At 40.3% G+C, this 20,655-nt stretch overlaps 1 protein-coding gene across 4 annotated transcripts in view; it reads right to left on the minus strand.

Annotated features, from left to right (window-relative positions):
- The window catches only part of MGAT5 (alpha-1,6-mannosylglycoprotein 6-beta-N-acetylglucosaminyltransferase), a 142,112-nt gene that overhangs the window by 45,614 nt on the left and 75,843 nt on the right, over positions 1-20,655 (minus strand). For all 4 annotated transcript variants that reach the window (XM_032223117.1, XM_032223124.1, XM_032223100.1 and 1 more), the window contains 2 exons: positions 3,593-3,669; positions 2,782-2,871 (listed from right to left, as the gene is read on the minus strand). In XM_032223117.1, the coding sequence (XP_032079008.1) occupies positions 2,782-2,871; positions 3,593-3,669 (167 nt within the window). The remainder of the gene's footprint in view (positions 1-2,781; positions 2,872-3,592; positions 3,670-20,655) is intronic.

Consider the following 20,655-nt stretch of genomic DNA (forward strand, 5'->3'; position numbering starts at 1 on the left):
AAAAAACAACCCTACGAGCAAACAGAAAGTGACTTCCGGTCACTTCATAGGTCGGAACTTTGACCATAGGGCCAGTTTTTTGCACTCTGGAGGCTTCAGGGAAGCTCCTGAAGCCTCCGGAGGGTCTCTGGTGGGAGGAGGCTCTTTTCGCACTCCCCAGGCTCCTATAAACCTCTGGAGCCCGGGGAGGGCAAAACAAGCACACCAAAAATGGGGGGGGGAGCGCTGGTCATGCACGCACCCCTATGTGCTGGGGCCGTGCGCATAGGAATATGAGTGTGGCACGCCCACGCACAATCCCCCTGCGCTCCCCCCGCTTTTGGCATTCGAGCCAAAAAAGGTTCGCCATCACTGACCTATATAATGAAGAATAGTGTATGGACCAACAAAAAAATCCAATAGTTGAAATGGATTATGCAGCACTAATGGTTCAAAACTAGGAAAGAACCATTTACCTTAGAATTTAGAAGGAAAAAGGAGAAATTTTCGTTTTGTTTTTACCATTTTTCCTCCTTCATTTAATTGTGTGTGTGTATGGGAATAAAACAGAAAAATCCTTCCTCCAGACTTTATTGCTTCTTCTGGCTTCAGATCCAGAGGTGAGTTCCTATCAGTTCGCACCAGTTTCGTTGAACTGGTAGTGGAAATGGCGACTGGGTCTATGAACTGGTAGGGATGGCATGCTCGCCATGCCCCCGAACCGGTTCCTTGGTCGCTGCAACATCTTTTTTTGACCTTTTAAAATGCATGCGCAGACCTATTTATAGGCAAAATTGTGTGCGCACCGAACCGTCAGTAATGCCAGCAGAAACTCACCCCTGTTCAGATCATTAGAGAGTGGAGTGTGATGAAAGGAAACGAAAAATTACCTTGCCCTACTACCAAAATAAGTGCAGGACAGAAACATAAGGCACACGCCATTCAGCATACTACCAATGATTTATTATCCATCATGGATAATTAGTCAATTCACACTGAACTACATGGGATCTCTGAATCATTGCAGCATCCGGATAGCAGCTGCTCAAAATGTTTACATATAAAACTATACATTGCAATAAACTGAACTATACTGCTTATAATGATCAGCATAAGACGTTTGATTGATAAAACAATTATCAGGCCCTATAAACCAAGAACAACAAGAGAGTTACTTCTGCGTAGCTTTTTTATTGCTGTTCACATACAATTTTGCTGGATTAAAACAACTATCTGCATAACTATAGATATACTCTCTGAACTGCTAGGAAGAATCCATTTTTACTCTCTTTCTGTTCCAATGTCCACTGCCTCTTTGCTCTCTGGGAAGAAGCTACCTAGCACGCTTGACTACATTTCAGCACAATCTCACACTGACTGAACATATTTTTTTTTAAATTGTGAGGCCATTTATCAGTTTCAAGTAAGCTCTGCTTGAAATACTTTTTGCTCCTTCTCTTTTTCTTTTTCTGTTTATAAGTAGAACCTTGGTGCTGTGTACAGCTAACAGCAAATTGTTATGTAAGAATTGGAACAAATTGAAGCATTAACTCTGTCCTGTTGTAACATGCAGGGATACCAACTGGGAACAAATGAGTGTACACCACTATTCAAAACAGAGGTGGCCAGTCTCCAAAACTCATAGGAACTTGCAATAACTTGTACATGGCTCTCAGACCTTCCTCTGCAATTTCATAACAATGGAAAGAGCATTGGTTTTATATAGTATAATACAAGGACAAGAAATTATCTGAAACAAATTAAAATACTTTAATAGGACACTGCAATGCCTGAAGTAAAAAAAATCACAGACAGGAACCATAAATAATTACAGTAACAATTATTAACTCTAATTTATTATCAATTATTAATTGTTACTTTGTGCATACATACTAAATCAATAATTAACAAATCAATAATAACTGTGTTTATTTTTATTCAATATAATATACCTGAATTAAATTGGGCATTGGTTAAAATGTAATAGAAACAAAGGAACTGTATTGACTCTGGCACTGTAGTTGAGCATATTTAAGACCACTAGCAACATCAAAAGCAGCCACTGACCAGGGAAAGTGTGCCTTTACAGGTAGTCCTCAATTTAGGACTGCAATGGTCCATTGGTAAAGAAACTACAATGAAGTAATTCCTTGTGTTGTTCTTGGGTCCTTGGGTTTGGCAGCTGGTTGCTGAGTGCCCAAAATGCAGTCATATGATTGTTCCTCTGTCCGCTGATTGGAACTTTGGAACCAGGTTCTAAATATCTCCGGGGAGGTCTGTTGTAACTGAGTGGTCACTAAGTGATTGGTTATAAGTCAAGAATTACTGTTATTCCACTTGGCGCTTTTGATTGGTTAAGACAATTTTAGCAGGCAAAGGAGAGTGGCTGACTTATGATGCTCTAAAACCACATGCAAAAAAACCCAAGGCCAGTTTTCATTAAAGCAAAGCATTTCCTCAGAGAATGGCAGAGCTCTATTTGGCAGTCAACAGAGTTTACAGGGGTGCAAATATTGACAAACTATAATTAGTTGAAAAGAGGAAAAGAAGATGCCATTTTCCTCAGAGAAAGAAATTTGCATGGCGAAATGAAAACTTTTAATATTTCCACGCTATTAGATTAATAAGCTTAGAGTCATTTTTCATAGGAATATCTATAGTAATCTCTTGCAGCATAAGCAATACAAACTCTGGTAAATTTTTATAGCCCAAGTTTTTACACACTACAACCTGTTTATCAGATGCATTTGGATAAAACTTCACTAAACCTTAATGTATTAGTTGAAATGAAAATTTACTGACCTCACTGAGGTAAATAAAGAATGAGCATGTGGACCCATCAACACCGTAACTTGCATAACAAGGATCAGATCTCCACATATCTTTCATCCACTAGAAAGGAAAGCAATAATAATAATAAATATGCCTTCAGTCAACAGGTTTGGGTTCTTATGAACCTAGACTGCAATATTAAGTACACAATTAATTAATTCTCAGGAAGCTGCTGTAATAGCATTTTAAATCAACAAGGTCAAGGCAAACTTCACTTATCAGGGAAAGATAACTGCTATCATTTATAGGGAAATGCTGGTCAAAGAAACTTTCCCATAAATATAAAGTTCACCACTGTGAGCATGACACACATCAGTGGCAGGAAGTTTACATTGTTTATATTGAGTTCATCCAAACAGGTTTATCTCAGTAAAAGATACTGAAAACTTCTAATATTTTATTTATATATTTATATCAAAATTCTTAGATGCCCATCTCCTCACAGAAGAGCTCTTTTTGTCCTTCAAATATAACTGCAATCTGAAACATTTTACTACTCAATTTCTTCATAAAAAAGTAGTTTATATATTATTTTTGGCATCTGGATCAATACCTTATCAATTACTTGACCCCTTAAGAATTATTAGACACTTTGCTTCAGTTATCATACTCACATAGTAGTATGTCACATGCTAAGAGAACATTATGGTTTTTGTTTTTTTTTGATCCCTGGTCTTTTGATCAATTAACAAATTGTCAGATAAAATGGGAGCATTAGAACATTTTCTGTTGCAGAATGAATACATACAGACAAATAAATGGTGTAATAGATGAAGCTTACTTTTATTTTGCCCTCACAGTGAGGAAAACCATCCATAGGAGGCAATTCACACTGTTCCTGGGCTCCATTAATGAGATCTGAAGAAGAAAAATTAACACAATGTAATACGTAATATTAAACACATGAGAATATATTAGCATTTTTTCCACCTCAGCTGACTGTGAGGATGAATCATCGCTGAGGTACTAATGGAGTTCTGAAAATGCAGCGCTGTCTTCTTCCTCATCTATCTGCTGGGAAATTGGAAAAGGGCCATGAAACCAGGGAATAATAAATGGAATGTGCATCAAATGTGCTCAGACATGAGAGGTTATTAAGAATTAATGGAAATAATTGTTCATCATTTATAATTAAGCACAACTAACTTTTTAACCAGAAATACAATTAACCTATTCGTTAAACTAAAATATAGTTATCATTCAATTAGCTAACAGAAGGCAAAGGTCTGAACGACAATTTTAGTAAGAAAAGTAGATAAAGGCTCTAAACCCGTTAAAATTAAAATGGGGTTTTCCAACCCAATACATGCATTTAAAACACTTCATTACATGTGTAAAATCAGACAGAAATTGATATTAGTGAGAACCATAGGATGTAAAACTTTCTCTCATTTTGTTATTCAACTCAGATGGGATTCCAAAATTTTGGCAACCTGTTGGACGTGCTGAAGATTCCCAGGCTAACAATTTTTCATAGCAACTTTCATGTTATGATAACTTTAACCAGAATAACTCAGGAATTCAAGGTTGGCATGACAACAAACAAGACTGTAAACCAATGTATACTTTGTGCCACACTCTTGTATTGGTATTGACTGGGCAGAAATTTTACAGTGAGGTAATGGGAAGTTGACCTCACTGTGACAGTCAGACCACTTTATTTTATTTAGTTCATTTAGATAAACAGTTTTCTCCCCCCCGCCTCCCAGCCTGATAATAAGAAAAAATCTATTATAACAATTTATTACTGGACATTGATATAATCTGATGGGCCCTCAAGAGCTGTAGGTGAGTTTTTAGCTGACGTGTTTGTTACACATGATAAAGCTCAATCTGTATCATATGGATTCTGTTAATTTGCATCATATGGAAATAAGTTTGGAGTAGGCATAATTAGCTTATAGCCATGTACCCTTCTGCTTAGCAGGAATGCTTGAAAAATTATATAATGGGGTGGAACACCAGGAACTACCAATAGGTAGTAGGTGGTCTGAACTCAGACATGAAATGGGATGCAAATAATAACTAAAGCAGACAAGACTATTTCAATCCTTGTGTAGCAATAACCACGGTAAAGAAGCAGTAATTCTCTACATCCAGTTCTATTCTTAAAATAGTTTTTTTTTCAGCAGAACTTTTCTCTGTAGCCCTGTAATATCTAATTTTGGCTTGCTCTATTAATAGTAGCTTTGTTGGCAGTTACTGAAGTACGAAAACTCTCTTAGGATGGGAATGTCAACCCAAACATTTGGAATAACCTTTTCAAGCTCCTGATTTCCCTTAAATAGATCAAACATTTTAGGCTTTATGTAAAAATACCATGGGTTAGAGAGATAAGAGAGGATAGCTGTGAAACTAAAAAGTGTTAAGTCATGTTTCTTTTTAATTAAAAAACTTATTTTTATAATAAAACACTTTTAAATGGAATTTATCTACATGCATCTTCCTTGGTGTTTCTACTATCTTGAACTTGCAACAGGAACAAGATGATAATCCATAAACTGAAGACTTCCTGATGGAGCAAGTCCAGATCTTGGCAGGCCTCTTAAATGCATGCCTATTGCCAGATAGGAAGCCATATTGGCATTATCTGCTGCATCCATTCCTGGAGGAGATGCCTGGCTACTTCTGATCATACTGCAATGTCTCATGACTGACTTTATAGTGTTATTTGGAAGAAGATGCAAAATGTAGCAGTCAGCTCTGTGAGAGCTCCTATTTCAATGCAATGTTAATGCATTGGTGCACTTTTATCACAATATAATTCAAAGAACAAGTAGTCCTTGTCTTACCACCAAAATTGAGCCCAAAATGTCTGTTGCTAAGCGAGCTACAACTTTTATAAATATGAACCAGTTGCCCAGCATCTGAATTTTGATCACGTGACTATGGGGGTGCTGCAATGGTTGTAAGTCACCTTTTTCAGCATCGTTGTAACTTTATTCAAAAATGAACTGTTGAAAGTCAAGAACTACCTGTATTGGCTTTCGATCGATAAAGTCTTATATGGCTTAGTGCCCAGATATCTGCAGGATTATTTCTTTTAAGTAGTACCTGTCCACCTATTCTGGACATCCTGTGTAGAATATCAAGAGCTCCTTTTGCAGGAAATTTTGAAAGACTGAAGCAAAATGCTTCTCAGTTATGGCTCCAACCCTTTGGAACAACCTCTCCATAGAAAGCCATACAGCAACCTATCTCCAAATAACCTGGGACTGTGAAAACAGAACCGTTCAAAAAAGATTTTAACAATTAAAATAACTGTTGTTGATTATGTCCAATGCACATTTTTAATCATACGCTACTTTTATTTTATGGTTATGTGGCTTTTTTATTATATGGTATTAAACCACCGTGAGTGCTCAGTGAATGTAATATAAAAGCAGAATAAATAAAATCAAGAAGTAACATGCTTGAATCTTAAGTGCAAATGTAATTCATTTACTACATAGATACGAAAAAGTTCAAGTTGCTGATACAAATGGATTACTTCATAATGGAAGAGTTATGAGGGGATTGACAACAGTCCAACTTGGTATACCCAGATATGATTGAACTGCAGCTTCCAAATTTCTAGGCAGTATCACAGTACTTTAGTATTTTTGGCAACTGCTACATCAATATATTTGATATGCAGGTTATGAAATACAAATCTATGGATACTAAAGGGAGAGGTCTATGAGAACAAGGGCCTTTGAAGAAGAGAAGGCAGACCTTGATACAAGCCATGATAACTGCCAAGACTATCACAGTAATTAAGACAAGCCTGTGCCTAATTAACTTAATCTGGACAGCTGACATTTTAGAAAACACAGGAAACCTATATACAATCACTAATTTGGCTGCGCTCTATGCCTGTTACTCAGTAGAGTAAGTAATTCAAAGATAAGTCTGCAGAAGACTTATTTTTCTGTCATGGAAGAAAATAAGTGTAAAGTCTCTTTATAATTATCACCAAGGTTTTTTTTAGGAGGACAGAATGATCATTGGCTTACCAGAAGGGTCCTTTTCTGTGCATTGCGGGAGAGTCCAAGCAATGGGTTAAATTAGCCTGATTGCCCAAGACTTTTTCCTTGGCCACACTTCCTGGTGCTTGTTAATGCCAGATTTTTGATGAGTTCTGGAACCAGTGAGGGATGAAGATATGATGATGCAGTGGAAAGAAGTCCAAGATGCCACGATGGTCCCAAATCCCATGACACAAAGACCATGGGCGGGTTGGACTCTCCCGCAGTGCACAGAAAAGGACCCTTCAGGTAAGCCAATGGTCATTTTCCTGTGCACTGCTTGGAGAGTCCAAGCAATGGAACATACCCAACTTACATGTCACTAGGGCAGGAAGAATGTCTGTCCTGGGATTCAGTCGTGGAAACAACCCCCTGGAGGACCCTCCTGCTGAACGATGCTTTGGCTGATGCATACATGTCCAATCTATAGTTTCTGACAAATGGTGATAGGGATGACCATATAGCTGCCCTGCAGATGTAGTCTATGGTGGCCTGGGTTGCCCAGGCTGCGGTGGTGGCAGCGCTCCTTGTGGAGTGAGCAGTGACGTGTCAAGGAACAGTCCTGGACTGATGTTCGTATGCAGCTGCAATACATGCTTTCAGCCACCTGCCGACCATAGAGGATGTTACCTTCTTACCCATGGACCCTGGCTGGAATGACACAAAGAGGGTCTCTGATCTGCGGAAGTCAGCTGTCTGTTTGATGTATCTCCACAGGGCCGTGTGACATCAGCGTATGCCAGATGCGTTCTCTCGGGTGCCTGGGGCACGGGCAAAAGTTTGGTAAAATTACCTCCTGTGCCCTATGGAACCAGGTGTTAATCTTTGTGATGATGGTAGGATCTAGGCGCATTACAACTCTATCCGGATAGATGATACAAAGGTCCTCTCAGACCGATAGAACCGCCAGTTCAGATATGCGCCTGGCAGATGTTATTGCGACAAGAAACACAGTCTTTAAGGTGAGGTGTCAAAGTGAAGAAGTGTGTAGAGGCTCGAAGGGAGCTGAAGTGAGAGCCTGTAAGACCACCGATAACTGCCAGGTTGGATACCGGTGAACTACTGGAGGACGTAGGTTGGAGGCGCCCTTGGGAAAGCACCGAACCCTAGGTATCTTGCTGAGGGACTGGGCTGTAGTCCCAGACCAGACAGTCGATAATCCAGCTACCTGGCATCAGAGGGTGCTGGGGGCAAGCCCCCTATCGAGGCCCTCCTGTAGAAAGTACAATTCATTGGAAACGGGTGCTGTGACTGGATCAAGGTGTGATTTGTCACACCATTTTGCAAAGGTAGACCACGTGGAGTTGTAAATCATGGTCGTTGAAGGCCGCCTGGACAGTACATATCACCTCTTCCGACAGGCCTTCCCTCCTCAGGAGGTCCCTCTCAAGTGCCAGACGGCCAGCTGGAGCCACTGGGAGTCTAGATGGACTATGGCCCGTTAGCTGAGGGAGACCTGACCCTGAGAGATTCGCCACTGGCTGGACACTGACAAGCTGACAAGATTGGCGTACCAGGACTTCCAAGGCCAGTGAGGTGCGACCATCAGTACCCCCGCCCTCTCTGCGATGATTTTGCGGATCACTTGTGGTAACAAGGAAAGTGGTGGAAAGGCATATAGCAGTTCCTGGGGCCACCTGCAGCGGAGAGCGTCTGTCCCCTCCACTCCCTGCGACTGGAAGTGGCATAAAAATCGATGGAGTTGCGTGTTCTCGTGGGTAGCAAACAAACCGACCATTGGAGTGCCGAATCTGCAGATCAACAGGCGAAACAGGATCGGGTGTAACCGCCACTCTGCATTGTCTATGGCAGTCCTGCTCAGCCAGTCCTCCTGGGTGTTGTCCGCCCCCGAGATGTGATCGGAGCGAATGGATTTGATGTGACACACCGCCCACCTGCCCAGGGCCTCTGCCTCCGCCATGAGTTTCCTGGATCTTGTGTCACCCTGGCGATTTATTTGGGCCTTGGTGGTCACGTTGTCCGTCATCAAGAGAATGTGCTGATGTAGAATGTCCTGTTGAAAATGACACAGGGCGAGTGTTGCTTCTCGCAGCTCCAGGAAGTTGATGTTGCAAGCCGCTTCAGCTGGAGACCACTTGCCCTGAGTTATGAAAGGTGTCATGTGTGCACCCCAGCTGGCGAGGCTGGTGTCCGTCGTGATGATTACCCTCTCCGGCTCCTTGAAGAGATTATTTTTCCAAAGCGTGGCAGACTGCCACCCTCTGAGGGACCTTTTCACGGCCTGGGGAAGATGGACCTTCATAGGAGAGTTGCTTCTGTTGGATCTCTGGTAGGGCAGGAGTAACCACTGCAACTCCTGGGGGATGGAGAGTGGGACCACTGAGATGCATGGGACCACTGAGATGCACGAAAACATCTTCCCCAGTAATTGAGAAAGAAGCAGCACAGGTACCTGCCTCGACCCCTGAACTTTGCATACTAGGGAGACTAAACTGTCTATCGTGTCCTGGGAGAAGGACACCCTCCAGTTGGAAGTGTCTATCATTGCCCCCAAGTGGAGAAGGTTGGTAATTGGAGTGAGACGACTTTTTTCCAGGTTCAAGGAGAACCCGTGATTCCGGAGGGACCTCATGGTGATATGGAGATCCTGCAAAGTTTGGCACCTGAGGTGCAACAGGCCGAATGGCAGGGTCCTGCATTGATAGTGCCGACCAGCACAAAAGAACAGCAGGAACCTTTGGTGTTGTGGCAGAATTGGGATGTGTAAGTATGCCTCCTTTAAGTCGATGGACGTTAGGAGGTCCCTTTGGCGAACCCTTGTGAAGATGGTCTGCAGGGATTGCATCTTGAACCTCCTGTAAGTGATGTGATGGTTGAGGTTCTTGAGGTCCAAGATGGCCCTCCACCCCCCTGAGCTCTTGGGGACCAGGAAGAAAATGGAGCAAAATCCCTTCCCCTCCCGGTCAGATGGTATCTGCTGTATGGCATTGATCTCCAGGAGGTGATGGATCTCCTGGTTCATGAGCTCCCTCTTGAGAGGGCAAGAGGGGGTGGGACATCATATGAAGTTCCTTGGGGGAACTTGCAGACCGTCAGGCGAGGGCACTCCAGTGACAGTCCCTCCCTGATGGTCTGCAAGACCCAGCTGTCCTGTGTGGTCTGCTCCCATTGGGATACGAACAGCTGAAGCCGTCCCTCGATGGGAGGTGACCATTGGTGGTCACTTGAATGTGCGGAAGGGCCTGTGAGAAGCCCCCCCCCACGGTTGGATTTGTGGAAGTTGAACTGCTACCTATCCGTCCCGAAAGGACTGTCTGTCCTGGGATCGATCGGTGGATTGGTTGTATGATCTGGAGGCAGCGGAGGAGGAGAGGGAGGAATCATTAGAACAAAAGGACTGCCTCCTGAAATAGGGGGTGGACTTACGACCTGGTTCTTGGTCAGAGTGGAAAGGACCTTCCGTTTATCCTTAGATTCAATCAGGAAGGGGTCTAAAACCTCCCCAAACAATTTAGTTTCCTTGAAGGGGGCAGAAGCAAGCTTCCACTTGGTCTTCTGGTCAATCTGCCAGTGGTGAAGCCACACGAAGCACCTAGAAGTGACGTTGGAGGCCAATGCCCTGGAGGCAAACTTCGCTGCATTAAATGCAAAGTATTGGGCTGCTGCGATGATTTTTATCACGTCCTGGCGGAGGAAAGTGTCCCCTGCCGGGAGCTTGGACTGCAGCTCACATAGCCAAATAATGGAAGCCCTGTTAAAGAACGAGGCAGAGGAAGACGCCTTAATGGCCCAGGCTGCCACTTGGTGGGTCTAAAACTCTAAAATCAATATCCTGTAATACAATTAACATTATTTTCATTCATCATTTTAAAAACAATTACTCCTTTTAGAGTTTCCTCCTTTTTCTTCCAAACTGGTTTTCTGCCACAAGCTGGGAGGAACAATAGATTTTCCTTTTTCCCATTTCCTATGCTGCCTCTCTGTCCATTCACTTCTACCACTAATTGATAAATTATCAAGATTCTCCTTGAATTGACTTATACCATTTATAAACTTTCAAGAAAATAAACCCCCAAAAAAGAACACCAGGAAGAGGGAAATCACAAATGTCAATTCCTGACTGTGTATTGCAAATCTTCAAAAACTCCTAGAAATATAATGGACAACTCTACTTCTTTCTGCTGCTGTGGTAGGGGTGTGGCTAAGCCCTGCCAAAGCAGAAAAAATAAATAGGATACTTTTCTGTTTACTGTCTCAGTTTGCTTCCACATCACAAAACATAAATTCCCATTAAAGTTACTCTGGGATTCAAAGTTCCATGTCTTTTTTCCTTCCCTGAATTTTTTAAATTAGTATTCTTTAGCCTGTTCCATTATATCACACACTGCAGAAAATAAACCTGCCACAAGCAGAGCTTCTTATTCATTGGATTTATGATTTGGTCCCAGCCCAGGCGGCGTGTTGGCTCAGTGGTTAAAGACCCTGAGGTTGTCAGCTGGAAAACTGACAGCTGGGGTTTGAGACCCGAGTGCTGTGCAATGGGGTGAGCTCCCATTACTTGCCTCAGCTCCTTCTCACCTAGCACTTCAAAAGCATGCAAATGCAAGAAGATAAATAGGTACCACTTAACAGAGTTCCACGCACCTTTGGTACCATTCATGCTGGCCACATAACCATGGAAAATGTCACTGAACAATGCTGACTCCATCGGCCAAGAAACAGAGATAAGCACAGTGTTCCAAAGTTGGACCCAATTGGACAGGGGTACTTTTTACCTTACCCAGTATTCAATGAATGTACATGAAGTATGGGAATATGATTGATCTTAATACTGTCATTCTGGCCTGATTCCATTACAGATAACAGGAGGGATAAGAAGAGTGGAGAAAAAAAAGAATATGCAAGGAAGGAGTTATCTTACCCCGTGTCACATATGTTGGAAAGGAAAAGCAAATAAAGACAGTGGCCAATGTGACATAGTGGTTCAGATGTTGGATTGTAACAAGGGATAGCCACTCCCAAGTGCCCACCCAATCATGAAACTCATGCGTCACTACAATATGTCCTATCTCTTACACCAACCTACAAAGTTGCTGAGAGAATAAAACATATTTCCCCACCACATTTATATATTACATGAAAGGCAGGATATAAATTAAATAATCATACAGCTGTAACAGCTGTCAGGATGTAGCTCAGAACAGATAGCCCTGAGGGAATACAATGCAAAACAGAAAATATTACTCATTCATTACGCCCTTATTACTTTTTTAAGCAATACCACACAGCTGCCAGGTTCACATTACATTGGAAGGCATTTCATAATATAGTTTCATCTTTTGGCTTGAGAAGTTTTGAACAACTACTGCCTAAAAGGAGCATCTGCCACTTAATATAGGATAGATAAAGACTATTGAACAACATCAAAAAAGAAAGCAAATGTTTGTATTTCAGAATGTACAATAAAAATGGCTCTAATATTTTAGTTGGAAATTCAACTTCAAACAAGCAGTATAAATCTTTACTTAGAGGCATTGTTATGCCTTTAAACCAAAGATAAATATTTGACTTCCAAAAGTCTCTCAGAAGCAAATGCTTATAAAACATATGTTCTGAATTTAAGCCCAAGAACTAATAGACTACATTGACAGGTAAATGATTTTTTTTTTAAAAAAATCTTTACATTGGCTTAATTCCAAACCTGAAGATAGGAATTGCTCATAGTTTGCTTATAAAAAGCTTACAATTTTTGTATAACTCTAAAGGGTTAAGGTTGGCCATCCAAAAATAAACTGAAGCAAGCAAGCATATCCTTTACCTTAAAACTATTATTTAAATTAATATTTTAGAACATTTTGTTGTCATGAAATATAGATATGAGGTATTTCCTTTTAATGTTTCATTATGTCTGAAATGGCATAGGGTCTCCGCTTGAGCAGGCAGTTGGAATAGAAGACCTCCAAGGTTCCTTCCAGCGCTTTTCTGATTGATTGAATGTCTTCATTTTAAATTAGAAAATATTTAGCCCAGGATTCATTTTCATATACTATATCAATATCCAAGATAGTAAAGATAAATGCAACACATAGATTTAACCATAGCTTAAAATGGTTGGGAAAATGTGACCATCCTAGACCAAACCAAGTCCAAAAAATGCCAGGGCATAGAAGCCTAGCATTTGACAAATCAGCCATCAATAGACACATAGACATTGACAACATCTATAGAGTATGTAAAACAGGCTACCAACTAGTTAAAAATGGAACAAAAATACCTAAGCACCTCTTCACCAGTAATCAGCACCCAGATCAGCATAGATTAGCTGCAAGATGAATATCAGACCAACAATCAAGTAATCAATATTCCAATCAAGAAACGATCGAAGAAGCCAACAGTAAACAGCCCAACCAAAGAATCTCTAAGACCACCCCACCAATACTGACGGGGTAAGCCACTAGAATATAAACCTACAGCAAATCCCACACCTTAGTAGCATTGATGATGCTACCTAGTTGGGTAATGAAATATCTGCAAGAGAACAAGCAAACTTAGAGAGCACCAAAAACCTCCCAGTAATGGAGACAGCAAAGAAATTAAGCTCTCCTGTCCTCCATCAAGAGATCTATTGGTGTAGGTTGCTGGCTGGACTTTTGGTCTATACTTTAGACAATGGAAGCAATAGACTCTTGGAGCTGGTGGAGACAGTGTCTACATTAAGTTGCACCATATAGTGGATGGACAGTGGCTGAGCAGCGACATTTTAGGAAATGTGTTTGGCTTCGTCAACTGCTGAAGGTTTTGCATGGCCACTTCATCTTCTCAGCTATGTGTGAAGCCAATCCTGGACTATTTTGTTTTAAATAACGTGTTTTTGTACTATGAAGAGATTTCTCTGAGGATCTTGGGACTGTGGAATGAGAGTGAGGTGAATGTACTCAGATACTCTGGGTGAGAACTGGTGAAGGGGCTCCCTGTAGCATGGGTAAAACCAATTAATAGAATAACAGAGTTGGAAGTGCCTTGGAAGTCTTTGTTGTGGTCCGCAGGCGGCCTGCGGAACTGGCAGCAGAGTTGGACAGTGAGAAAGTTGGGGAGGAACATGGGCTAGTCCTGGAGTCTGGGGAAGGCTCAGATGAGGGTTCTGTGTTTGAGGCAGACAGGGAGGCAGGGCCATCTGGAGTTATGTGTTGCCTCCAGAGCCGGACATCAGCAAGGCAGAGGAACAGGGGGAGCCTGTTCCCAGTGCACACATGCGCAGAGCTGCCAGAAAGCAAGAACAGTTAAGACAAAAGGGGCGACTCGGGAATAAGGCTTGGAGATGATTGGCCCTTCTCTTAAGACATAAAGGAGAAGTAAAGGCACGTTAACATTTGCAGGAAGCAACTTTCTCGTTCTGGTTGGTTTAAATTCTGAAACTCTGTTTTGACTCTATTCTCCGTGGGGCCTTGCAAAGCTAAGTGCCAATTAGGTCTTTGGCAGTGTTTCATGGGAGGGTGCTTATCAACTTTATTCTGAAAGACTTTGGCAGACTCTTTACAAACTATTTGTGACTCATTACGGGCTGTGAATGAACATAATTCACAGCCATTGAAAAAAAGAGGGTTTTTGGGACTAAGCGTGTGCTTTTTACTGTCTCAGGAAGCCTGGGTCCGAACAGTCTTCTAGTCCAACTCCCTGCTCAAGCAGGAGACCCTGTACTATTTCACACAAATGGTTTCCCAATCTCTTCTTAAAAACCTCCAGTTTTGGAGCACCCATAACTTCTAAAAGCAAGCCACTCCATTGATTTAATTGTTCTGATTAATTCGTTCTACTGATTAATTAGTATGGGGTATTCCTGTTAGATGAAGATATGATTAGGGTGGCATGGTGACTTGGAGATGCCGAGAGCTGTTGCTATAGCACGTGTCAGGTTTTCTACTCTCTGAAATGTATATTGCTTGGCGTGGGGATGCATTTTAGCTTGAGAGGAGAGGTTGAGGATGGGCGATGAAAAAACTGGAGGGATGAATAGGGTTGGGTACTATTTCTCAGCAGTGTTGGATACGGGGAGATATAATGGTTGGGAGAAGGGAAGAGCCACTCAAAGGGAACACAATCCCAATGTTTTAACCTGTTTCATGTTCTGGCTCCCTGGGCTCAACTTATTTACCTGGTCAGCAGAACAACAGTGGTCCAGGTTTTGGGCTATTGCTTTTAAAGGTCAGGTCAATCTTAGTAAACACCCCCCCCCCTTATTTTTAACTTGATCATCACAGAGAAGGTTGATCTGGTTGGCATCAGATTCCTGCTACCCAAAATCCTAATTTTTATCATGTGACTGTGAGGTGCTGCAGCAGCTGTAACTTTGGTCACAGGTCATAACTCCCTTCCTTCTGTTTTATTGTAATTTTGATGGTTGTTAATTGAGGAACTATCCTTAGTTTGCCTCCACTCCTCTCTCCTCCCCTGAATCTTTGAAATAATAATAATAATAATAATAATAATAATGATAATAATAATAATAATAATAACTCCGCCGTTGCCGGTCCCAAGCCCGGATGAGAAAGGAGGAGGGTTGGGGTCAGGTTGGCATCTGGTCCCGTAAAAAACCCCCCGCCAACCCATACAATATGGTGAAAAAAACAAATAAGAATTCCATACCGCATCGGTCGTCGCGCGGGTTAACAAGGGCCGCGGCGGATGTTGGGGTCCCTGGACATCCATCGACAAGTGGGCTACAAGTGGACCAGCCAACAAAACGACAAAAATATAGTGCAGATGAAAACCGTGCCATAATGGCCTGTTACTACAACTCAGAGCCAGAAAAAAGAGGCTATTTAAAGCGAATGTATGAATTATGGAAACAACAATATCCAGATTCAAATGTTAGTGAACAACGACTAGCAGATCAAAGGCGATTTATTATACGGAATAAAGTGTTTAGTGAAGTTGAACATGAGGAAATTCAGGCAAATTGCAAAACCCAAAAAACAATATCACAAGCGGAAATAACTGATATTCAAGACACAACTAAAGACATTATAGCAGAACTCCCAGAAGAAGCTCTCGGGGAGGAAATAACATCACCACCACTAGAACCAGTTATCACTGAACCAACTGATGAACTAACTCAAAAACAAAAAGAATTGAAGGATAAGATCATGGAGCATTTTCTGCTTAATGAGGAAAGGCAACGTTTACCATCACTAAAAACTGTGCCTAAGAAAATTTTGGCCCCTATCATGAAAATGGTTAATGCAGTGTTTTCAACAATTGAACCGGGATCCATCTTGGAAACAAACCAGTTAATGTACAGCGCAGCTGTAATAGTCACTAATGAACTAGGCATTAAAATTAAAGTACCTAGTCACACAACAGAAAAAGCATCAAAGCCAAAGTGGAAAATCCGTTTAGAACAAAAAATCAAAAAATTAAGGGCAGATGCTAGTAACTTAAAGAACATGCATGTTTAACAGCTGTTTATTATAAATATCTACAGTTAGAAATGGTAGAACCCCTCAGAGAACTATTCAATAAAATTCAATCGGGAGGGAAAGTGCCTCCCTCGTGGAAGACTGCGTTCATATCGTTGATACCCAAAGAAGATCAAGACCTTACCCAACCAAAAAATTACAGACCTATTTCATTACTCAATGTAGATTATAAAATTTTTACTAAAATATTAGCAAATAGGCTAATGGGGGTAACTCAGCAACTGATACATACCGATCAAACTGGTTTTATACAGGGCAGACAGATGAAGGATAACGTTAGATTAATTATCAACGCTTTAGAAAACCTGGGAAAGAACAATCAAATCCCGGCCGCATTCATATTTTTGGATGCGGAGAAAGCCTTTGATCGAGTTAATTGGCAATTCCTGCTGAAGACATTGCAAAAAATGCAGATAGGAGATGGCTTTTTACGGTCAATTGGTGCAATATATCAGCAGCAAACAGCCCAGATCATTGTCAATGGAAGTCTGACAGACTCCTTCCAAATTGAAAAAGGTACAAGACAGGGCTGTCCTCTGTCCCCATTATTGTTTATTATAACTTTGGAAATACTGTTGAATAAGATACGGGGCCTGGGCGGTCTAAAAGGGATCAAAATTAGACAGCAAGAATATAGAGTTCGTGCATTTGTGGATGATCTGGTTATAATATTGGAGCAACCGCAGGAAACTAGTAGGGTATTATTGAATACGATCAATCAATATGGTCAAGTCTCGGGATTTAAAATAAATCTAGGAAAAACCAAAATAATAGCTATAAATATGACTATCAAACAGAAGGAAGAACTGGGGGCGACGCTAAGATGTGAGGTAGTTAAAAAAGTTAAATATCTTGGAGTTAATATTTTAATCTCAAATGGGAAATTATACAAGTATAATTATGAATCACTTTGGCATAGTACACAGTTGGAGTTGAAAAGGTGGGAAAAACTGCATTTGTCCTTGCTGGGTAGAATAGCGGCAGTAAAAATGAACATTTTACCAAAATTTTTATTTCTTTTTCAAATGTTACCAATACTTAAAAGAGATGCGAATCTTTTAGAATGGCAGAAGGGTATCAACAAATTTGTGTGGGCAGGAAAGAAGCCGAGGGTAAAGATGAAAATAATGCAAGATGCACGTGAAAGAGGAGGATTGAAATTACCTAACTTAAAATTATACTATGACGCAGTGGCATTATCTGCAATTAGTGATTGGATTCATCTAACTAATGACAGAATTTTGAATATCGAGGGATATGATTTGTTATATGGTTGGCATGCTTACCTGTTATTTAACAAAAAAACGGATAAGAAATTTAAAAATCACATCTTAAGAAATGCTTTATTGCGGGTTTGGAAAAAATATCAACATAAACTAAATGATAAAGTGCCCATGTGGGCAATTCCTAGACATGCAATTGAAAATATGAATGTAGAACAAAAACACGATAGAACCACCTATAGACAACTTCTTATCTCAGAAAGAGGGGTGATGGAACTAAAATCTTTAGAGGTACTTAAAGAAGAGAAGGTAGTTCAAACGTGGTTTCAGTATGGTCAACTACAAGCTAGGTGGAAAACAGATCAAAAAATTGGCTTTGTAAAAGTTGAGGATAATTTGTTTAAACAAATAAGAGATCAAAGCTCAATGCATATAAAGAGGATATATAATGTATTAGTACAGATGGATTCTGAAACGGAACTGATTAAGGATTGTATGATAAAATGGGCTCAGAATGTCGAGGAACCAATAATGCTTGAAACATGGGAAAGAATCTGGGTAAGAAATGTGAAATTTACACAAGCACAAAACTTGAGAGAAAATTTTTATAAGATGTTTTATAGATGGCACCTAGATCCTAAAAAGCTTGCCTCTATGTATCCAAATGTTCAACCTAAATGTTGGAGATGTGGTTCTTGTGATGCTACATATTTTCATATATGGTGGACATGTCGTAATGTTAAGGCATTTTGGATAAAAATATGGTGGATCCTGCAAAACATCTTCAAGAGAAGGATAAAATTTACCCCCCAGTTGTTTTTACTGGGTATATGTATTGATTTTACAGTAGCAGAGACTAATTTGATCCTGTATTTAATAACGGCAGCAAGACTCTTGGTGGCGCAGTATTGGAAGAAGAAAGATTTACCTATAATTCAAGAATGGACTTTGAAAGTTATGAACTTAGCCGAAATGGCCAAAATCTCAGCATATCTCAAAGAACATTCAAACGAGAGATACAAAAGAGACTGGAAAAAGTGGATTGATTACATAAAAAGTAAATATGGGACTAAAAAACTCCAGATAGCTTATGCTTAGTATCAGTAATAATTTAAATTGTTTTAAATTTGGGTAACAGTAAGAAGCTGAGTTCAATGTAGAGATATTTCAGACTGTGATTGTTCAAAAATTATACCACGTATGGTCTTTGGGAAGTCGGGGGGAGGGAAGGGAGGTGGGGATTTAGGGGGAGGGGGGAGGGGGGAAATACAATATGTGTTAAGAAAAATAAATAAATAAAATTGTGAATTATGAGACCAAAAAAAAAAAAAAAGAACATGCATGAGCAACGGCTTAAAAACAACAAAATCATAGATCGGCTAATCAGACGATATAGATTGGATACAAGAAACATCAATGAAGCTGTAGAGATTGTAAAACAGCAGATAACAGCAACAGCTAGAAAAATTGAAAGATATGAGGCACGAATCATCCAATATAAACAAAATCAGCAATTTCGATCAGACCAACGGCGTTTTTATCAAAGTCTTAATGTAAATGGTGACACCAAAAGTGAAAAACCAGAAAAACAGGCCACAGTTGAATTCTGGAAAGAATTGTGGGAAAATGCAAAGGACTACAACAAGGAAGCAAAGTGGATACATGACTTTGAGAAAAGCATTGGCAACAAGCAAATGCAAGTATTAGAAATAACAACTGAGATGGTCAAAAATCGAGTTAAAAAGGTAAAGAATTGGACATCACCTGGAAAGGACCAATTACATGGTTTCTGGCTCAAATATCTGACCAGTTTACATGCAATATTGGCCAGGCAACTGAATGAAATTTTACAAAAGGGCCAAATTGATGAATGGTTGACAACTGGAAAAACATACTTGATTCAGAAAGATGCAACTAAAGGAACAACACCTGAAAACTACAGACCAATAACATGCTTGCCAACAACCTTCAAATTACTCACAGGCATTATTGCAGATAACATGATGGATTATTTGGAAACAAACAACATCTTGCCAGTAGAGCAAAAAGGCAACAAAAGAAGGAGCAGGGGCACAAAAGATCAGCTTCTAATTGATAAAATGATATTAGAAAATTGTAAGAACAGAAAAACGAACTTGAATATGGTCTGGATTGATTACAAAAAGGCATTTGACTCACTGCCACATAGTTGGATCATAAAATGCTTAGAAACAACTGGCATTAGCAAAAATATTACATCCTTTACTGAAAAGGCGATGAAACAATGGAGAACTGAGTTGGCAGTAGGGAATGAGATCTACGGAATAGTTAATATCAAGCGAGGAATTTTCCAGGGTGATTCACTTTCACCTCTTCTCTTCATCATCGCAATGATCCCACTATCAGTAATCTTAAAAAAAAATGAAATTAGGCTACCAAACAGCCAAAGAAGCTGAAAAAATTTCACATTTACTATATATGGATGATTTGAAACTCTATGGAAAGTCAGAAATAGAAATCCAATCATTGACAAACACAGTCCGAGTATTCAGCACCGATATTTCAATGCAGTTTGGCATGGAAAAATGCGCCACTGTATCCATAAAAAGGGGCAAAATCACTGCATGTGAGGGAATTGAAATGCCCAATGGCCAATTAATTAAATGCAAAGAAAATGAAGCCTACAAATACTTAGGCATTCTGCAGTTGGATAACATCAAGCATGGAGAAGTAAAAACTATTGTCAGGCGAGAGTACACCAACAGAGTTAGGAAAATTTTGAAATCTAAATTGAATGGTGGAAATACAATCAAGGCCATAAATACCTGGGCAATACCAGTTATAAGATACACAGCTGGTATAGTTAACTGGACACAAGCTGATTTGGACCTTTTGGACCGAAAAACCAGGAAACTAATGACAATGCACTACAGTTTACATCCACGTGGTGATACTGATAGACTGTACCTGCCCCGAAAATCAGGTGGCAGAGGATTATTACAAGTGAAGCAAACAGTTGAAGAAGAAAAACATGCACTGGCTGATTATTTAAAAGAAAGTCAAGAACATCTATTAATCGAAGTAAAGAGCAAAAATCTACTGAAGGCCCAACAGACGAAACAAGAATACAGAAAAGATGTGATAAAATCAAGAATGGAGAGTTGGCAGAACAAAGCACTGCATGGCCAATTCCTGGAA

This window comes from Thamnophis elegans, chromosome 1 (genome assembly GCF_009769535.1).
Source record: "Thamnophis elegans isolate rThaEle1 chromosome 1, rThaEle1.pri, whole genome shotgun sequence".
NCBI classification, from domain to species: domain Eukaryota; kingdom Metazoa; phylum Chordata; class Lepidosauria; order Squamata; family Colubridae; genus Thamnophis; species Thamnophis elegans.